This window comes from Monocercomonoides exilis, assembly GCF_001643675.1.
Source record: "Monocercomonoides exilis strain PA203 chromosome Unknown scaffold18-1597598, whole genome shotgun sequence".
NCBI classification, from domain to species: Eukaryota; Preaxostyla; order Oxymonadida; family Polymastigidae; genus Monocercomonoides; species Monocercomonoides exilis.
In genome coordinates, this window is record NW_027150563.1 from 821,381 (window position 1) to 842,620 (window position 21,240).

Sequence of the window (21,240 nt, forward strand, 5' to 3'; positions counted from 1 at the left end):
AGAGAGAGAGAGAGAGAGAGAGAGAGAGAGAGAGAGAGAGAGAGAGAGAGAGAGAGAGAGAGAGAGAGAGAGAGAGAGAAATATTGTGTAAGTTATGCTGCAATTATCCAATTGTAATTATCAAAACGAAAAAAGAAAGAAAGAAAAGAAATGAAAAGAAATGAAAAAGATGAGTTGTTTATTTTTGGCTTTTTGACTTTATTACTTATGTTTAAAAATATTTTTTTCTTTTGATTTTCATTCGTGGCTTTTTTGTGTGATATATAATATCCAAAATGTTTTGTTCCTTTTTTTTTTTTTTTTTTTTTTTTTTTTTACAAATGCGTTTATTTATTTGTAGATTTCTTTTTCGTTTCATTCTTTTTTTTTTTCAAAGCATTTCTGTTTGTTTGTATTACAAGAAAATCAAATGAAATTATGTGATATTTTATAAGAAAAGAAAAGGGGGAAAAAATAATAAAATAAAAATAACCCTCTTCATACATAACAAAGGATATGCACTAATAAAAGAGCGAAAAGAGCAAAAAAGAGCGATTCTGAAATGTCTCTTCCACATTATGCTGAAAGCCGAATGGAAAAGACACAACAGAGTTTGTATGAGTGAGTGTGGGGGATGAAAAGTAAAAAAAAGAAGAGAAATAAAAGAAGAATAGAAGAAATAAAGTAAGCATGATAAAAACTTCAAAAAAAAAAAAGACATTTGTGATTCAGAAATTTTCTGTCATCATCAAAAAAACATGTTATAATTATTATTATTGAGAAAGAAAAAGGTGAAAAACACATTAGTGCATAAATAGGGGGAACGAATTCAAATGGATAAAAATCCATTGCATTTGAAACTGATATGTAACATTCATTACAAACATTAACTTGAACACAGGTTAACGATTTAAATATTCATAATTATAAAACTGAAAAAAAAATATAAAAATATTATGAAGATGTGCAAGAGTCATTCAGATTAAACAATATTCAAAAGTTATTGCTTAACTGCTTTTTGGCTCTGACTGTATGTTCATGGGCTGAGAAATAGGTGAATTTAATCGAATCACAGGAATCGTAACATCATCTGATTCACAATCAGCCAAACGTTTCATTTTATCCTTGAACCAGAACGTTTCACCAAATTTTTTGTTAACAAGCAAAAAGATTCCGTACATGGCAGGGAGTCCAAGGTTTGTTTCAACTAATGAATCAATGATAAGTGTGAAAAAGCTATTTTTGTTCATTGGGCGAATTCCTGTGATCAGAAGAGAAAATTCCCATCCGAATTGAACAGTAATTCCAATGGCATTCAACCACAAAAGATTGATACGCTTTTTAGGATTGGTGCGGAACAAATTAATTATTATCACAATTGAATATGACACAGCAAGGAAAATTGCCATAAATCCATGGTAACTACCTGTTCCACGGGAAATAGAAACTTGACCAAAAGGTGCACCATAGTTGTCTGCAACAAGAGGAGTTGTAATCCATTCGCAGACGATAAGAATCGTAAATTCAATCGCTCTTTTATCTTTTCGAAGCCAAAGCCAAATATAGGCAAAATTTGTGATTCCATAACTCATCGAAAGCCAAAGCAAAAATAATGCAGTATTTGCTCCAACCACTTTTCTCTCATTTAAAGCAAGATGGAAAATTCCAAAATCAACAAGCCAATAAAGAACGCCTCCACAAAGAGACCAAATGAAAGTTGCGTGCCTTCCTGTGATGAAAAGTAAAACAAGCAAAAGGATAAGCCAAACGCAATCCAACGGGATATAAAGGTAGTTTAAGTTCCTGGATGGAACAATCTCGATATCTCTTGCTTCAAGAATCATTGTTGCTATTGATGGTTAAAGTGATCAATTTATTTTTCATTCACAATAATAGATAAACGAAAAAAATACGAATTCAGATAACCTTTTCAAAAAAAATGACAATTATGTGATTTTTTGTGAAACTCCTGCCCATTTTAAATTTTGGAAATAAACAAAAAATTAAAGAAATATTAAAGTTTTCTTAATGAATTTGAATGACAATAATAAACAATTTGAAAACAATCCATCATTGATTTTGCAACAGGTGTCAGGAACATTTTTAGCTTTCAGAAAGAATAAGGACGACATTTTATAATTTGAAATTTGTTTAATTTTAAAGTCGATGGACAGATGCGAACAAGCAACGATAAGTTACAGCGAAAAGAAGATTTCAACAGAAGAATTTAATAACATTCTTGGTTCCATACAAATGGACATGATTGATTTGAGTGAAAATCTTTCAAATCAAATTGATGAAATGCAACAAAAACTTAAAACAGTAAACCAGCTTCTAGAGAAAGCACAAGATACTGTTAAAATGGCATCTACTGATGTTGATGTGCAGGAACTTCCAAGAAAGCTTCATGAAATGAAAAAGAAAATTGAAGTTAACATATTTCAACTTGTTTGAAACAATTTAAATTAAACAATTTTCATCAAATTTTTATTTTCCAAAAGAGTGAATGGAATGATATTGCAAACAAAATACAGACTTCTGTCAAACAGCAGCTCTCGATTGCTTCAAAGACAAAGGTTTAACATTATGTTCATTTAAATCTTTCTTAATTAATTTCTTTTTGAAAATCAGAAAGAAGCAGAAGATAACATGAAAGAACTAAGCATGGATGATATATCAATTTTTAGTGAAACAAATGAAAGCCCTGACGAGGCGTACAAAAGTCATCTTGAAAATGTATCGAAAATCTTCTATTATATTTTCAACAATTACAACTTTTGACAATAAAAATTTTAAATAAAATTCGGCTTTTTATTTTCATGAAACGATTTGTTGATTTCTTGTCATCTTTGTTTTTATCTATTATCAGATTTTAGGTCAATTCGATAATCTCAACTATTTGTTTCAGAAGAAAGATATAACGCTGAAACAATTTGCGGAAGAATTGCGAAAATTGAAAGAAGAAACTGATCAATTTGTGGAACTTCTGACTTCTCAAATATCGAAAATTGACAATTCACTGGAAGAAATTAAGTTAGAGAAGGATGAAGTCGTGCGAGAGGCACAGGCTGGTAGCTTATTGGAAAAGAAAGAGGATTTAAATTCAAGCGCTCAAAGCGATGATTTAATGATTTCTTCTATGGACGGCAAGCAAGATGAACGTGGTTTTCCTTCAGAATTTGCAGAACTTATTTGTAAAATCGAAAATTTGGAGCAACTTACAATCAAAGAAAAGTCTCAATTGGTTTGTGTAACAGCATAATATTAAGCAATTATATCTTTATTTTGTATTCATCATTATAAATACGATGTTTTTTTGAATTAGATCAAATGGAGAAAAATCGCAGCTGAGTTGAATAAATGCATTGCAGATGCTGCAAAATCTGCGGATCAAACATTAAAGGTATGAATAAAAGCAATTGCACTCATTTTCTAATATTTGAAACGAATTATACATTCATTCATTCATTTTTATTCTGTCTTATCTTTCTCTCTTTATTTCTCATTTTTCTTATAATGGATTCTGATAAATTAATTGTTAATAAAATTAGAATGTCGAGCAATCACCAGAACTTGACAGCGATGCATCAGCATTTTCTGCTTTGGATTCGACAGGCTTTGAGAATCAAGCAAATGAAGAACCGCACAACTTTTCATCTTCAAACGAGAAAACAAGTAAATCTGAAAATGAAATGAACAAAAAAGAAGATGAAAATACAGCAATTGATGGAACTTTAAAAGATGAAAGTGAAAAAAGTGAGAAAACAGGAAAACATTGTTCTCTTCACAAAACTAAATCTGCAAATGAAGAAGAAGGAAAATCAGATGAATTAAGCTCATTGTCTGAACCTCGTTCAACAAAGAAACGCTTCTCTAAAGCAGACGAAAAAGACAGATTCTACGAGAGCGATTCTGAATATTCAGAAACAGACAGCGAAAGAGGGAAGCAACGTCTTCATCGTCATCGCAGTCATCGTCGTCATCATCATAATCATCATCATCTGAGCAGGCGGAGGCAGCATTCATCTGAAGAGCCGGCTACGCGGCACAGGCAAGCCAACCCGCGCTTTGCATCGCAAGATGTTGTTGAGCGCTATTGTGGAGAGGTGGATAGGATTCGGAATGCGGTGATGCTGGATGCGATAGAGGCAGAAAGGGAGAAGAACTGGGAGAAGGAGAAGCAGATGATGCTGGTGATGATGAAGGTGATTGAGCTTGAGCAGCAGAAGCGGGAAGTTCTGAATAAAGAAAGAGAAGAATTGGAAACGATGAAGAGGATTGAGAGAGAGAAAAGAAGAGAAGAAGAGAAAAAGCAGAGAAAATTGGAAAAGGAGAGAAAAAAGAAAGAGAAGGAGAGGAAGAGAAAGGAAGAAGAAGAAGAGAGGAAGAAGAAACAGATGGAAGAAGAAATGAAAAGAAAGAAAGAAGAAGAGCTTCGAATCCAAAAAGAGGAAGAAATAAGGAAACTACAGAACCTCCAAAAGATAGAAAAGAACGAAAAAATACATTTTTCTCCTCTTTTCGAAGCAGAACCTGAGCGAAAAAGCTATTTTTCTTTCTCTCCTTTGCAACGCATCAAATACACAGATCAACGCCTTTTATCTCCGACTTCACGTTCACAGCAATGTTCTCCCTCGGCAATGTCCTTTGATGACCTCCAGGCATCCTTCGACAGGCAAATGTGGCAAAGCCCGAAAGAACAACGACAAGAAGGAGAAGAACAGCAGCAGCAACAACGCCAGCCTCATTCCGCTCCTGCGACTCCTGTTTCTTTTCATCATGAACCGTTTTCTCAAACCTCCACCGACTTTCAGAACAGAAGCAAGCCTTTGCGCTTCCCAATAGTTTTGCCTGAAAAGATGCAGAACACACAGCCACTGCTTCATTCTCCCACTCAGCTCAAATCCAATCCTGATAGTGTTCCTCCCTCTGCTTCAATTGCTTCCTCTTCTCCTCGTTCAACTGCTGCTGCGTCTTCTTCATCATTCATCCACTCGTCATTGACTGCCTATGAAGCAAGTCAAAAGCTCACTTCTTCTTCATTTAAATCTTCATCTCGAATTCCTTCATTTCTCAATCATCATCCCACACATCATGCTGCCTATTTCCCTTCTCTCAAAACGTATTCACCCAAATCATCAACCTTTGCATCTCTTTCATCGTCACTCTCCAGTTTCACTTCAAAATCATCATCTTTTTCTTCTTCAACGCAAAAACTTGACTTTCCTTTTTCTGATACTTCAACATTACCTTTCAATTCTACTTCTTCCTCGTCTTCTTCTTCTTCTTCTCTTATTACGCAGACACCTCAATTACGCAAATTATTCTCAATTCTCGAATCCCCTCGAATACAGCATCTTTCTTCATCGTTTAAGGTACCTGCTTCCTCTTCTTCTTTCAAGTCAACTTCTTTCCAAGATTCTTTAACTTCTCCCTCCACACAATTTTCATCTTCAAATTCATCTCCTTTCGATGTGCCTTTATTTCGTTTATCTTCATCAATTTTATCGAATCCGCTGGAACAAGCCTCGAAATCGCGAAGCACAAGATGACACATTTTTTTCTTTTTATAAATTGATATTTAAGAGCACATTTGCTGCACAAAATTTGAATGAAGAAACTTTAATCGAAAAGTACTTTTTGAGAATAAGCATTGATACAATTCGATTTTTTTTTTTGATTTTGAGAAAATTTTATATTTCTCTTTTTATTTTTGTATTGAAAATGTTTATTTTTATTATCATTGCAGTTTTATTTTATTTTCATAATTCAATAAATAATCCAAGTGATTGGTATTCCTCCAAAAAACTTTGAGCAAATTGACTTGATATCGGACACGATAAAATGACTATTACTAAAGTTATCTCGATCAATTATGAAGCTTTATTATCTTTTTTGTATATGAAATAGCACGAAAATAATGCAAAAATATTTCTTTATTTCTCAGTCAAAAAATGTGGTAAAAAATGAACTTATTTTTTTCGAACTGTAAGAAAAAGAAAATTGAAATAAATATTTGAACAATATTTGTCCATTCTGATGTATTTTTTCACATTTGAAACGCTGAGGCTGTTGCTCTCACCGTTGAATTCAGAATACATAGATTTTGGATCCTAAAAATTGTACTTATCTGGAATGGAGTCATCTTCGTTTTCTAATTTCTCTTCTTCGTAGATTTCTTCTTTTTATCCAATAAACAATCAAACCCATCACTTTTTCTAACGGGATTCCGAGTGTGTTTTGGCAATTAAAAAAACAAAATAAGCTCTTTGACATATTTCTCTAACTCCTTATTTGGTGAAAAACCTTTTCAATTGAGAATGCATTCCTTCAATGGTATTTGAACAAGCACCAGTGAGTGAATCCACATGAACCATATTGTGCTGCACTGTTTTTCGAATGACGCCAATTGTTTTTTAATAGAAATAAATCTTCCACTCGTCACTTATTATTGTTGTTCACGGAAGAATGTGAGATGTGATGAGATGAATGAAAGTATTCGCAGAACCATCTGGTCCAATAAAAATGCGGAGTTTTTTTTTTGTAAAAATTGTCAGTTTTTTCTGAGGAATCAAAGATCTGTATTTTCTTTTTTCCACTCAATATTTAATGTTTTCTCTATCTCCACACACATTTGTCAATCTCCACTATAATTCCTTCCTCGCACAACACAAATGCATATATATTTATAAGATTCACACTGGAACATTTAAATGCACCACTCCAATAACCTTCAACCGCATTATACTCTCCAATCAAAATTTGAACATGCTTGTTTGAAACACCGATCCATAACAGAAATGTTATTAAAATATTTTTTCCTATTCTGATCATCGATTATGTTAATGTTATATCTTTGAGCACTGATCTTTTTGTTCCACACTTCCTGCAAGTTAAATAGTGATAATTTTCTGTATCATTTTCCAGTTTCTTCTTTTTTTTTGAATGCTGCACTGTGGATGTTTTTCTCTCAGAACTCTGTTCAAAAAGCCATTTTCAAGCTCGATCTGCGTTCATAAATGCGGTTTACTTGTCAAAGATTGATATTTTTTCATCTAAGGAGCTGCGATTTCAAGAAAACGATTTTTGACAAAGCCAATTATTTAAATTATTGGGTGATTATTTTTGAAAGTTATTATTTCTTTTTAAAAGTTCGGTTCGATAATAATACTTGAACATTAAAAAAAGATCACTGAAAAATGAAAAGACTTACAAATGGCATCATCATCTTCATTTGAGCAAAAACATATGACTGCCAAACATCTGTGATGAATTCAGCGTTCGAATACAAAATATCTGTGAAAGGCAAACAATCTTTGAGAAATCAATGCACAGAAAAAAGTTATAATTTCAAAAATAATCATGCAATTGAACCATTTCGTGATATTTTCCCAGTCGAATAACACTTGATTCTGAGTTTTGAAATTTTCAAATAATATTATAAAAAAAATAAATTACATCGACGTGATATTAAAATTTTGTCATGGAGAAGAAAAAATGGACTTTCAAGCTTTTAGCGCACAATGCATGAAAAAACTATTTCACTTATAACATTTTTAAACTTAATCAAATTTCAAAAAAAACTGATTTTCATATCTGAAACAAACATCATTGATTCAATAACATGTTTTATGACCTCACACGTTTGCTTAAAAAAAAAATGAACCCATTTCATTCATATTTTTTGATCACAAAAGGTTAATCAAAAGTTCCTAATTTTTCAAACAAAATGCCTGAAGTCAATGATTTTGTCCCATGTCAGAAATTCTTTCATTGTGCAGTATTTAATGTTTCAATTCAAATTTCATCCAAAGTTTTATCAATTATGTAATTTTTACCAATTTGTTCGTATTCTCAAATAGTTTTTTAATTTTTTTCATCCTTGTTTTTTAATTTGTATTTACGAATTTTTGACACTTTCAAATATAAATAAAGCTAAAACAATACTAAAAAAACAAATTGTTCATTATTCTATTAGATAATGCACATCAGGTTGTTCTTTTTTATAATAATATATTCCAAGTCCGAAAATCATTCATCCTCAGATTCGATTTTTAGCCATTTGAAAAAATAGAAAATGAAGAAATCATTCACATCCAAAGATCTTTTCATTTTCATGAATTCTTTTTGATTGATCAATATTCCAAAGGAAACAATCATTTTGATGATGATGAGCCGAACAATTTCTTTCAGAAAAGAGCACTGACTTTCATGTAAACAAGCAATCATGCTCATTCACAATTTGAATATTTCATAAAAACAAAAATGAACACTCAAAATGATATTATAGTGAATGTGAAAAATATCAACTCAAATGACTCCCTCTGTAAATTACATATTATCATCCTAAAATACACATCAAACGAAAAAAAGTTGCCAATGGTGTTGTTTTTTAATTTGATGAATACAGATTAAAAGAAATAAATAAATAAGAACAATTTAACAAAGAAAATGACTTTCAAATCAAATGACTCTTAACAAATCTCTCTCACACAAAAATCGGAACGAAAATACAAATAAGTGTAATTGTGAATGAAAAACATTACGTTTTCGAAAAAAAAAAAAAAAAAAAAAAAAAAAAAAAAAAAAAAAAAAAAAAAAAAAAAAAAAATACTCTGTTTGAAAAAAGGTGATAAAGAAAAGAAAAGCTCTTCTTTGAATTCCACAGTGTTAGGCTGACTCAATCCAAGTTGTCAGCCAACACCCATTTTCAATCACCAAACAACTCTGATTCTTCCATGTTTTGAGTATTCCTACCAATATCCAAAATATCGAAAGCAACTTAATCTTTAAATATTTTCTTCGAAATACAAATGCACATGGATAATCGAATCTTTGTTTCACTTGTGTCCCTTCTTATTTGCAACAATCTCCAAGATATTTTCCTCTCGGTTTCTTCAACACATCTCTTCCTTTTCTTTTCTTTCATCGTTGCACTTCTTGCCTGCCTCTTCCTCTTCCGCTTCCTTCTCTGTGCCACTCCTCTCTTCTCTCACACAGCTCGATCCCTCAACATAGCAAATTGCATCTGACATCGTCATCACTGCTGCACCTCCAACAAAATGCTGGAATGTCTCCCGCTTTATCTCCTCCAAGGAAGGCCGATTCCCTCCTGCCTCAGACAGACACCTCCCAATCAGCTGCTTAAGCGACGACTCAGACACTCTCGAAATATCTGGCCTCTGTCCATCTCTGATCTTCTCTCCTGCTATCACAGCTTCATACTCCCCAAATGGAATCTCCAGTGCCAGGCACTCCCACAGCATCATTCCAATCGAGAATGAAACAGACTTCTTTGTTGCTCCCATCTTCCTATTCATCAACAATTCTGGCGCCATCCATCGCAGACATTCCTTTTTGTAATCGTTCTCATCTTCAAATGCCGATGAAGGAGGCGGTGAGTCGGTGAATCTCTCACTCATAATTGAAATGTTTGACGAAGAGGAAACAATGGTTATCGAAGACAAGGAAGATGAATCAGAATCGTCGGATGAAAGGAAATCAGAATGCATCACAATGCAGATCACCATGTGCTCAGAGAACAACACAATGTGAGGACTCAGATTGGCCAATGATTGAAGCTTGTTTTCCATTTCATCAAAAGAGTGAAGAGCGAGATTGGCCACCCAGAACAGGATCTGGGAAGCTGTTTGCTCCCTCTCTTGGAGACTTCCGATCGCCATTTCTTTCTTCTCATTTCTTCCATGAAGCAACATAAACAACGAATCTCTCAGATCCACAATCAGCTTCTCATGGGGTGATGAGCAGGCCATTGCATCCACCAGATTCGACATCGATGAGGTGGTTGGACACAGACTCTCCGATCGAACAAATGTTGAATCTGAATCAGTTGTTGAAGTGGATGAAATGGAAGGTGAAGGAGTCTGCTTTCGAATTTCCTCTTCCTCATCTTCAACCTTCTTCAACATCCACTCAGGAATATTGTCTGAGTCTTTCCCCAATATGTATTCAGTCGATCCACTCTCAGCCAGCAAATGCTCAGATGACTCTGAATGCTGAAGGCTTTTCGCATATACCCTCTTCTTGATCCTCTCTTCATTATTCTTCTCTGCCTCTCTCTCCGCTCTCCTCCACTGCTCCTCAGGCGACATCTCCATCGTCACCATCTCGATCAGTTTCGGATCCTTTTTGACTGTGTCATTCACAATCTCTCTCAGATCTTTATTCTCATTCTTTGCTTTCCTCCATCGAACAATGAATATAATTGAAACAATCAGAACAATCAATAAAATCACAATCAATGTTACAATCACAATCAATGCCCATGACCACTTCCCTTCTTTTCCACTTTCAACTATCCTTTCATCTCCTTTTGGTGGAGTGATGCTCGCATTTTTCAAAATAAATGAGTTTGTTGAAGATGGAGAATTTGAATTTCCAAACAAAATGCACACACTCACTTCGATTTCATCTCCACAACTGCTGATGAGATCTTTCCCCACACGTCCTTCAACTTCTCTTTCTGACAAAAAGCCGCTTGAATCAAAATCATAATGTTCAATCTCTTTCTCTTCTCCTTTTCTCTTCACAACTGAGAATGACAGATTGCATGGAACAAGAAGCAACCCTTTGAATGTCAGCTTCATTCGATTTGTCTCTTCTTTTGCTTCCACACTCTCCAACATAGGAATGAAAAATGATGAATCCCTTTCTGAAGCAATCCCTTCAAAACTGCACCCTTCATTCAACATCCAAAGTGATGTGTTATCTTTCACTCCATCACCTCCTTTCAAACTCATCACATTCAATGTTCCTGAGTCTGAACAGATGATGTTTCTTCTCAGCGATGGAAATCCTTCAATTGAGGGATTGTTATTCTCAAATCTTCCATCATTAACGGCCAATGCCCCTCCACTAATTGTTATTCCACCATCTGGTGAATTCGAGATTGCTGTATCTTTCATCATCACAGAACTCTTCACAACATCCACAAGAGATCCATCCCATCTGCACATCTCTTCTTCTGCATTCAAATTCTTCTCATTTCTTTCTTTTGAGCTTCCATCAAAAACACAACTGTCCATTTTCACATGAAAACAATTCTCCAATTTCATCAATTTTCCTTTTTCTTTGTTTGAACTGACTCCACCCGTTGTGCAATTTGTCAATTGAATTGTCTTTTTCATTGAAGAACAAGATATTAATGTTTCTTCATCTCCTTCAACTGTGATATTTTCTGCATTTAATCTGTCCATATTCAATTGCCCACATTCAAAAATTTCTATAAGTGAATGAGAAACTGTTGAATTGAATATTTCAAACAAGTAAATCACAGACGGAAGTGGTGATGAAAGATGCAATGCAGATTCTTGAAGAATGAGATTTGATAATGTGCATTCCATAAGTTGTAATTCCCCTTTTTCCATATTATAAATGTGAAAAGGAATGTTTGCGAATGCTGCATTTCCTTCTTCATTTGATTGTTTTGAGCTGAATGAACAGTTCATTATCTCAAGAATCCCTCCATCCGGAGAGATTAATGATTCATGTGAAGAGATGAAATTTGTATCAAACACAAAGTTCACTCTCAGCGATGAAACTGTTCCAGTTGTTGTTATCAAAGCATCCTTTGTTTTTTCAATGCTCGATTTCACTTCAACTTCACATAAATCTCTGTTCTTCGAACTCAAACTCATCTCTTCCAGATTTATTTCTCTTCCAATCACACTCTTTTCAACAACAATCATTTGACTAATGAAATCTGAAGTCAAATGCATCAGTCCATAGTCAATTGAATAACATGGAAGTGTATTTGTTCCGCATTGCCTCTCATCTGATCCATAAGCATTGCTCGCAATGATTGTGTCGCTCTGATGGATCGTTATAAATTCAATCAGATTCGTATCATCCTTATATTCACACTCATCTCTTCCATATATCGCATTAATTCGTGAATAATGATTCTCTCGAAGATCAAGTCGAAATTGCCTTTCATTGATCTGCGATGTGATGTTGAAGCATTCAATGAAAATATCATTCCCCACACTTGCTGTGTTTGCACTGAACTTCATTCCCACAAATGTGAAATTCAAATCCCCTCTTTCCTTTGTTCCCAGATACACCCCACCTCCTTTCCCATTGGTGCAGCTGCATTGACTGACTTCGGACTTAATCATCTTCATTGATCCTGACTTTCCCAATGTGAAAAATATTGCCCCTCCTTTTTCACTCATTTCTGCTTTGTCTTCTGTGATGTTGCTCTCATTCACAACCAAACAAATCTTTTTCTCACTTGTAGATTCCAAAATGCTTGGTCCATTGTCACTTCTCTTCACTCCCGAAAATGATGAATTATCAATGTTGAGACTCATTTCCTCTCCTCCTTCATTTATCTTTGTTGTTAATCCAGTTCCTTTGATCAGAAGAAGACATCTTCCACTTTCATTCAACGATTCCACTCGAACATTCACAAAATGACAAGAAACTTCAGAATCATGAATAACAAAAATACTGTTTCCAACATTGCATGAATTCATTGACAAATCATTCACATCCACACTTCCGCCAATCACATCCACAAATTCACAATTAAATCCACTGTTCACCCCAGCTTCTGGATGGAATGAACATTCAGTTATTATCAATTCACCACCTCTGTTTGAAATTATTGTTTTGGCTGAATTGTCAAATCCTCGTGTTAATTGGAGCTGGATGTTGGACAATTCAAGATGATGATCATTTCGAATAAAATATTCCAGTTGACTTCCAATTGCCTTTTCAAAATTCAATATTGCTTTCACATTTTCTTCTCCCATCTTTACACTCTTTTTGATCTGATAATTGGACATGTTGAATGAATCTCGAATAATTGTTGGACCTGATATCTGAATTGTTTTCTTTCCAATCTCCTTTTTCATATTTTCCATCCCTTTCCACATCGTTTGGCATGGCTCTTCCTCACTTCCACAACGCTCCACATCATATCCTTCGGATGAGATAAATATCTCAATTGAGCTGAATGGAATCAGAAACATGAACAGATCTTTGTTTGAATGAAAATCATCACTCCCAACAAACAATGTTTGATCATTCATCATTGATGAATAATCGAAATTGAATGAGTCATTTGTCACAGAAGAATTAAAATCCTTTCCAAAAATGAACATGTTCTTTCCATATTCTGCTTTATTCTGATCAAATATCAAATTTCCTGACAACTCAAACTTTGTATCCGCATCTGCCAAAGAAAGCATCATCCCTCCTCCTTTCCCTTCTCTTCCACTCGTTGAGGGTGCACAGCACTTTTCAAATCTTGTTGATGAGACATACAGCTCAGAAGGATTCTCCAACAAAACTGACAGTCCTCCCCCTCCTTTTCCGTTCTCACTCACTTTGCATATCATAAATGTGCAATTCTCAACCCTTATTGTTCCTTTCGTTCCATCATCATCAGGACTCACACAAAGGCTTCCACCATTTCCTGCTCCCCTCGTGATGTTCTCAAATGAGGTGTTCTTCAATGTGATTGTTAAACTCTTCTCAATATGAATTGCTCCGCAACTCGGCAGATCACAATTTGTGATCGAGCAATTCTGAATTGTGGCTGAACTGCTTGTGGCGATCTCAATCAATCCACTCACTCCATCCGTGCCTGTCTGATTCATAATCACCTCATCCATCAGACACTCACAACTCCCATTCACAACAATCACACTTCCCACAAATCTCACTTCTCCCACACCCCCTCCACAGCTCATCCGGATAATCTCCACTTTCCCTCCACTCGCACTTACAAACGCATAATTCACAGAATTCACTCCACTCCCCATCTTTATTCCACAATCAGCAAATCTCAATGTGCCTCTTGAAGAATGAACAAATGATAATCGCTCTCCAATCGATCTTCCCAATTCAAACAATATCCCCATCAATGTTGATGAAACACTGTTCATCACCAATGCTTCTTGTGTTTTTGTTCCTGTTCCTCCAACTTTCAATCCAACATCTTTGTTGCTCGAATCAATTTCATATGACTGTTCATCCAACTCCACTTCTTCATCAAATGAAAATGTGCTTGTCAGTCTGATCATTCTCTTTGAACTCAGATACCGATATTCACTCGCTTTTTCAATTGTTCTGCATGGGAAATCTTCATATCCACACAGTCTGAATTCACTTCCTTGTTCTCTCCCACTCACATATGCTGGCGATGAAAATGTCCGAAGAAACACAACAAGTGGAACAATCACATCTGCCTTGCCTCTTTCTCTTCCACTGAGTTCACTCAAATCTGCAACATTGATTCCAACTTCTGGATTGAATCCAAGTGAAGTGCTGTTGATGACAGCTGACAAATCCTGTGCTTCCACAAACACATTCTTCCCTCCCAATGTTGCAGCACAACCAGCAAAACTCACTGTTGTGATCTCAAAGTCAAATGAGTCATCAGCCAGATTCAGCATCACCCCTCCTCCATATCCACTGCATTTGCACTGATTAAACGAAGTTGTCCCTCCACTGTGTGATATTGAATCTCCAATCAGAACCTTGCTTGCTGATGATAATAGTTCCACTTTGATTCCTCCTCCATTTCCATTCACACACTCACATCCTTCCATTGTTGTGTTCCACACCTCAAATGTCTCTCCTCCCTTCACACTCTTTGCCATCACCACTCCATCTCCTTCTGTTGTCCGATTCACATTCCGAATTGTCACATTCCCCAGCAAACTCTCTCCTGATAAAGATCCTGCTGATGATGGCTCTGCGAACAGAGGTTGACTCATTTTCATATTTTTTATCTCAACATTTCTCATCCTCAACTGAAACAGTGCCATCACAAATATCGATGCTGATATTTCTCTTCCTCCATTAACACTTGACAAGATCAGTACATCTTCCAATGAAAGAGTCCCACTTCCCACAGACACCACAAACACACTCGGTGAAGAATCTCTTGTCACGTTGTGATCGATTCCCACATGTACCACCTCCAGCTGCCCGCTTGCCACAGTGAACAGAGTTGTTGAAGATGAAGAAAGTGAATTCGTCCCAATCACGCTCATGTCCTTCCCTCTCCCAACAATCGAAATCTTCTTTTCCCCAACGTTGATTGTCTTCTCTTCGCTTTGATGATTCCCGCTCAGTACTGTGATTGTCGAGCTCAGTTGTGAAATGCTTCCCCACGTGGCATATCCCACCGTTTTGCATGGAGCTGCCTCGCTCATCCCACATATGCAGCTCGAGTCATCTCCATTTTCCCCAACAAATCGATCCTTCTTTCCTTCCTTCAACCACCACTTCTTTTCAATATGTTGATACTTTAAACCACTTGTGTCATGTGCATAGCACACTCTATTCTCATCAGCATTCGTTGAATACGATTCATAGAATGGATTGTTCGAAGACAAATAAAGATTGTGGCGATCATCAAACATCAGATCATGTCCATGTGGAGTGGAATCACTGCAAATGCAATCATGAAAAAAGAGAAAATAACAATAAAGATTGAAACTTGGAGCTATCGGTTGATACGGTCTGAAAAAAAATCCTCCTCCCCTTGTTGATGCAGAACATGAGAAAAATTGAATATTTCTCATTTTGAATTGATTGGGAACAGTTATACAGTACATTCCTCCACCATGAGAATTTGTAACTGTGCATGAATCAAAACTGCAGTCAAACACGCACGCACTTTCCTCTCCTCCATTTTCAGTTCCAATACATCCTGCTCCTGAAACATTAAAATTGTCAAGATCAACACCTCCTCCATAACTGCTTGCTTTACAACCCTGGAATTCACATCCACTGATTCTGATACAATGTGAAATTGTGAAAATACTCATTCCTCCTCCAGCCCAATCTTGCGTTGAGCATGATTCGAATGTATTGTTCTCAATCTCAACGATTTTGATTTTCGCACATAATATTCCACCTCCACTCCAATAAGCAAAACAGTTGTTGAATGCACAATGCGATATTGAAACAGTTGCGGATGACTGATCATACATGAAAATCGCACCACCATTTGAGGCCCCATCGGTGTGAGTATTATTTGTTCCTGATGCCTTCGATCCATTCCATTCACACCAAATGAATGTATTTTGCCCATTTGTTGAATCGTTCTGTTTCTCTGGATGTTTCTTCTTATCCTCGGTTCCAATGCATTCAACATTCCTTGTCCGGCAACATCCAATGAATGAGGAATTTGAGACAGTCAAAGAAGAAAAAGGGTTGTTAAGTGAGGGAACAATCCCACCATCATACACATCGCAGACTGATGAGAATGAGCAGCTACTCATAAAGCATGTGGTTTGGGAAAATGAAGTGGATGAAGATAAACAATCTGAAGTCGCTGTTGAAATGTTGAAAAAAGAAAGTTTGGAGAGAGAAACAAGAGGAATAGAATGTGATGAGATGAATGGTGCTGAGGAAACACAAAAAGAAGAGAAATGAGAAGAACTCACAGAAACAACACATTTCCCAGAATATTTCCCTTCCAAGGCTTTCGTAGAAAACAGAGAAGGAAATGTCTGCAAAAATGTGGTTGAAGACGATCTGAGTGAAATGTTTGTAAACAGCCCACAACTTCCACTCAAGCGAAACGGAGATGTTTCATTCATTGGCACAACTTCGCAATCATTCAATTCAACATGGCTCCCATGTCCTGCTTTGATAATATTTTCCCCATCATTTTGCCTCAGCCCCAATGATTCGAGTTTCATCGATGAATTATGAAGAATCAAACATCCTTCAACCTCACTTTCTCCAAAATATCTTCCTTTCCCCCATATTTTTTGCTCTTCACGATATTTTGAATAATTCGTTTTCTCATCTGGATTTCCTTCTTCTGTTCGGTTGTATCCTTCATTCAGCATTTTTATAAATTTTTTCATCCCTTTTTCGTGAATCTCAGCTTCTTTCGTTCCATCTTCATTTCCTTCGGCAAACACTTCACACATATATTTTTCATCATTTGCCTCATTTTGGAGCATATCTTCCCAAGGGTTCTTGAGATAAAAAATAATTCGTTCATTCGTTGATTTCTCTGCCTGCTCTGCCTCAGCACTTGTGGCACCAATGCAAAGAAATTGCACACAAATTATGCTAATAAGCAAACGCATTCCTAACAACATGGATACGAATCCCCACGAAGAATGATGATTTATTTTTTTTTCCTGTATTAGTTTTTTTAATTATGGGCACAAATCAACAAAAAAAATATTTCTTTTTTTCTTTTTTTTTTGTTCTTGGAGATATTGTATTCGCTATTTATTTTTTTTTTATCAATTGTGATTGGTTTTTGATGTATTTTGATTTCTTATTTGTTCGATCCTGAGAATAATACAAAATGAATTGTTCGAAATAATTGACATTTTGATTTTTTTGTTTTCTCATTGAGAAATGTGATGAAATTCAGCTGAGATGCAATAGAATTTTATTCAAAGCGTATGATTCAGATGAACAAATTTCTTTGAAAACAATAGTCCGAAATTCATTTTTTTTTTTAAAACTTTCATTTGTTAAATGAGCAAAAAAGGTTTGAATGACATGAATGATGTATCGTTAATTCATATTCTTGTTTTTTGGTGTTTGCGTGATTTTTTTGAAGTTCTTTATTGTCATCATCAGATCCATTGAGTTTTATATGAAATTGATATTTGTTGATTGATATTTTGGATGAAATGGATATTCTTGTTCAAAGAAATGGAGTTTGTTCTTTCTTTTAATTAATGGAGTGATGTGGGATATTTCATTCCTTTTTTGATTTATTTTGTGTTTTTGTCTGAAAGATACACAACTTTTATCGTTTGAGAGTTTTCAAATGGATGAAATGGCTGAAAAAGAGAGAATTTTTTGAAAGGCTTTGACATTTCAGTTATGGATATATTTTTCATTAAATATGAGACTATCGTCTGTTTGATTTGAATATTTCATCTTTTTTCGAAATTTTTTAAATTGTGATTTCACAATCTTATTTTATCTTCATGTTCTTTTCAGGGCAATGGAAGTTCAGATGCAAAAGCCAAAGGTTTTTTATTTATATTGACAGATTTCTGTTTGGTTGAAGATTTTTTTATATCTGGTAGAAAGGCAAAGAATAATTGAAGAACAGAGAAAGACTTTTGAAGAAAAGAGATTGTGATCAGCCTTGGAAAACAAAATGTGAAAATAATACACAAAAGGGCATAATCATATTGAAGAACAATTATTTATTTCATGCAGTGCTTGAGGATTGTATTGAATGGTTGAGACAATTCTGAGTGGGAATGGAATTGATGTTGATGATGATTGAAGAAGGGAACAGGCAACAGCATTGCTTGGAAGTGAAGAGATAGATAAGAGGGGAAAAAAGATCGATTTGGCAGAGAAAGAAGGAATTGAAGAAAAAGTGAAGATATGAGTGGGTTTGTTGATTTGTGAATGCGACAAAGTTCTTCTGGAAACGAAAAGAGGAAATCATTGGACAACTGAAGTTTTTCTTCTTCAAACATCACGTTCTTTTTCTCATTGAATCTTCATCAACTCCATCAACTTGGCAAGAAAAACCTCAAATTCCTCTTCTTCTTCTTCTTCAACAGAATGCAGAAAACAACAAGAACCATTCAATCGTCCATCAGTGCCTTTTGGATACCCTCCATTTTACCCATTTCTTTTCCCTCCTCCATTTTTGCCTTCACCTCCGCAGCAGCAGCATGCACAGCAAAATGAATCGAAGAAGACACAGAAATCTACAAACATTGAAGAAAAAGAAGAAGAAGGAGAAGAAGGAATGAGTTCATTGAATGGAAAAGGAAAAGCTACATGTGATTTGCTGGGACAAGAGCACATTTCAAAGCAGCAGAAGAATCCAAAAGATAGGAAAGTTGACAATTCCAAAAATGATGGGACGAAACAGACAAGAAGGGAAGGCAACATCGAAGATGAATTGGTTGCAGAGCTGAAAGATGATTCAACAGAAGAAAAAGAAGACTGCGATGAAGGGGGAGGAGAAGTGAAAGAGAATGAGATTGATAAGTTTTTTCCCTGTGAAAATGAGGAAGAAACTCAAAATGAAAATGAAAATGAAATGCAACATGAGACATCAGAAAACGAGGAAGAATTTCGAGGTGAAGATGAAACAGATAGAACAAAAGAAAAAGAAGAAGAAGAAGAAGAATTCCAAGAGGGAAAACAAAAGTCAACAGAAAAGAAGACATTTGTGTTTGGATTTGACAGCCAGTTGGGAGAAAGGATGGCATTTGATGACAGACTGGAAGAGGAAAGAAGATGGAAAGAGGAGAAAGACAGGCTGGGTGAGGCAGGCACGAGTGAAGCAACAGACTTTTCACAGAAACAACAGAAACAGGGAGATTTCGATGAAAAGAGGCAGATTCCTCAACATTCCAACAAATTTGAATCCAGAAAGAGGCAAAAAGCACCTGAAGACAGAGCCTTTGACAGAAACTCTGTGTTTTTGACATCGTATTCGCGACTTGCCTCAGCTTCGCCTTGTCTTGCCATCCCATCTGCATCTGAGAATGGCAGAGGAAAAGAAGGAAAAGAAGGGAGAAGAACAGATAATCAGGACAATAGAGATGATATCAATCATTTTTCATCATCATCATCAGTTTCTTCTTCTTCTTCTCTCCAATCTCCCCATCTGCACAAGACACACGCATCTCCTCGCTCTTCGTTGCATTCAGTCGAAGACCCAGTTTTGTCGATGACACTGCCTTCGCATTCAGGAAGTGAGCTTCTTCGGATGAAAGAGATGCAACAACAAACAGCTGACTCTTCCTTCACTTCCTCTTCTCCCTCCTCTTCTTCTTTCAACAGCTCTTCCATTTCGCCTCTTGAAGAAGATTCCTTTTTCAGAGCAGTCAAACATCATTCGCCTCCAGCTGATCTTTTCTTTCGCTCGCAAAAAGAGAAAGAGATCATTTCATCATCATCATCACTTCCTTCTTCTTTGGAACATCCACAAGTCCAACCTCTTTCTCAGAGATCAGCCCAATTCATTTCATCTGGTGTTGCACTTGATCATTCTGCACATTCAAACATGTTTGCGTCTTCTCCCATTGCTTTGCTGCTATCCTCCTCGATTAAAACACAGCAAAAAGCCAGTCTTTTTCCAGAAGACGACATTTCGACTCTTCTTGCAGATGGCCTTCCATCCAGATCGAATGCTGTTGGCTCGACTGATATTTCTGATGGAGTGAGCACACCTCCTGCTTCTGCAAAAGATGACAACAATCCATCATCATCATCTTCTTCCTTCTCTTTCTCCTCTTCTTCTTTTTCTTCTTCTTCCTCTGAGAATATTCATCCGTTCATTCGGTACAGCCAAAGCACAGCCGAGCAGAGTGTTGCACAGGCACAGCAGACAGATGTGTTGGAAGACGGATGGATGCCTCTGAGCGAAAGTGCTGTGATTCGATGGAGAAAGAGAGAATGAATGGTATTTCACATGAAACCGATGAAAAGGAAGAAGAAGAAGAAAGTGATGATGACGATATTGTGTATGAGCATGCACTTGGCAGCTCTGTGGAGTTTTGTGGTTCTTCATCGCTGGCAGCGCCAGGAGCCTTTTTTGGCTCGCCTCTGAAAACACAATCGGGTTCAGGGACGAGTTCAGCGATGAGGAAGCACACAGGATGGAATGGGAGAGGAGGGGCGGGTGGAGACTGGGAAAGGGCAGAGACAAAAGGGGAGAAAGATTTTTTGCTGATTTCAGGAAAGGCGAGGATCAAGAACTCGACGAGGATTGGGAGGGAAAGAGAGAAAGAGCAAATGAATTTGAGCAGCCGAAAGAGGAACACGAAAACCAAAAGCAAAGAAAGAAGCATCAAGAAAAAGGCAAGATCTCCTTCACAGACAAAACAGGTTATTTATTTGTTCATTTCTTTCTTTCTTTCTCTCTCTCTCTTTCAATTTTCTTTTTCTTTTTCATTTTATTTTTGAACAATTTCTTTTGAATGACAATTTTTGAATGTGTTGAAATGTGTATTTGTTTTTAATTCCATTCATTTATCAAATTATTTTCATTTTCCATGTTGTGCTTATTCTTTTGTGTGTTTTGTGCTCATTTGAAAGCAGAAGCAGTCTGTCTTGTCGGGTGCCTCTTTGGTGAGTGAAAAAGAGAAGCAAGAGCGCAAAATGGCGATTCTGCAGAAGATCTTGCAGCGAGCTTCTGAAGAGCAGGAGGGCAACGAGAGATAGCCATTCAGCTTGAACTGTTCACAATTGGGTGTTCATGAAAGGGTTTTTGAAGTGATTGATTTTTCTGTCTGTTTGCTTTGTTTTTCAGTTGCCAAGCGA

General features: G+C 36.1%; 4 protein-coding genes across 4 annotated transcripts; 2 read left to right on the forward strand and 2 right to left on the reverse strand.

The window, feature by feature from the left end:
- Window positions 1–360: 360 nt before the first annotated feature.
- Window positions 361–1,827, reverse strand: MONOS_6796 (uncharacterized protein). Its single transcript, XM_067877058.1, has one exon. The coding sequence runs from the start codon at window positions 1,821–1,823 to the stop codon at window positions 987–989; it is 837 nt and encodes a 278-aa protein (XP_067728854.1). The 5' UTR covers window positions 1,824–1,827; the 3' UTR covers window positions 361–986.
- Window positions 1,828–2,007: 180 nt separating this feature from the next.
- On the forward strand, window positions 2,008–5,774 carry MONOS_6795 (uncharacterized protein; the record flags this gene model as incomplete). The annotated part of the gene is made up of 7 exons (XM_067877057.1): window positions 2,008–2,067; window positions 2,143–2,427; window positions 2,481–2,555; window positions 2,611–2,715; window positions 2,849–3,223; window positions 3,305–3,382; window positions 3,531–5,774. The coding sequence occupies 7 exons, from the start codon at window positions 2,008–2,010 to the stop codon at window positions 5,529–5,531; spliced, it is 2,979 nt and encodes a 992-aa protein (XP_067728855.1). The 3' UTR covers window positions 5,532–5,774.
- Window positions 5,775–8,876: 3,102 nt separating this feature from the next.
- On the reverse strand, window positions 8,877–17,063 carry MONOS_6794 (uncharacterized protein; the record flags this gene model as incomplete). The annotated part of the gene is made up of 2 exons (XM_067877056.1): window positions 8,877–15,405; window positions 15,571–17,063. 2 exons carry the CDS (start codon window positions 17,061–17,063, stop codon window positions 8,877–8,879), a joined length of 8,022 nt encoding a protein of 2,673 aa, XP_067728856.1.
- A 1,276-nt stretch (window positions 17,064–18,339) lies between these two features.
- Window positions 18,340–21,141, forward strand: MONOS_6793 (uncharacterized protein; the record flags this gene model as incomplete). The annotated part of the gene is made up of 4 exons (XM_067877055.1): window positions 18,340–18,347; window positions 18,484–20,350; window positions 20,407–20,805; window positions 21,019–21,141. 4 exons carry the CDS (start codon window positions 18,340–18,342, stop codon window positions 21,139–21,141), a joined length of 2,397 nt encoding a protein of 798 aa, XP_067728857.1.
- Window positions 21,142–21,240: the final 99 nt, after the last annotated feature.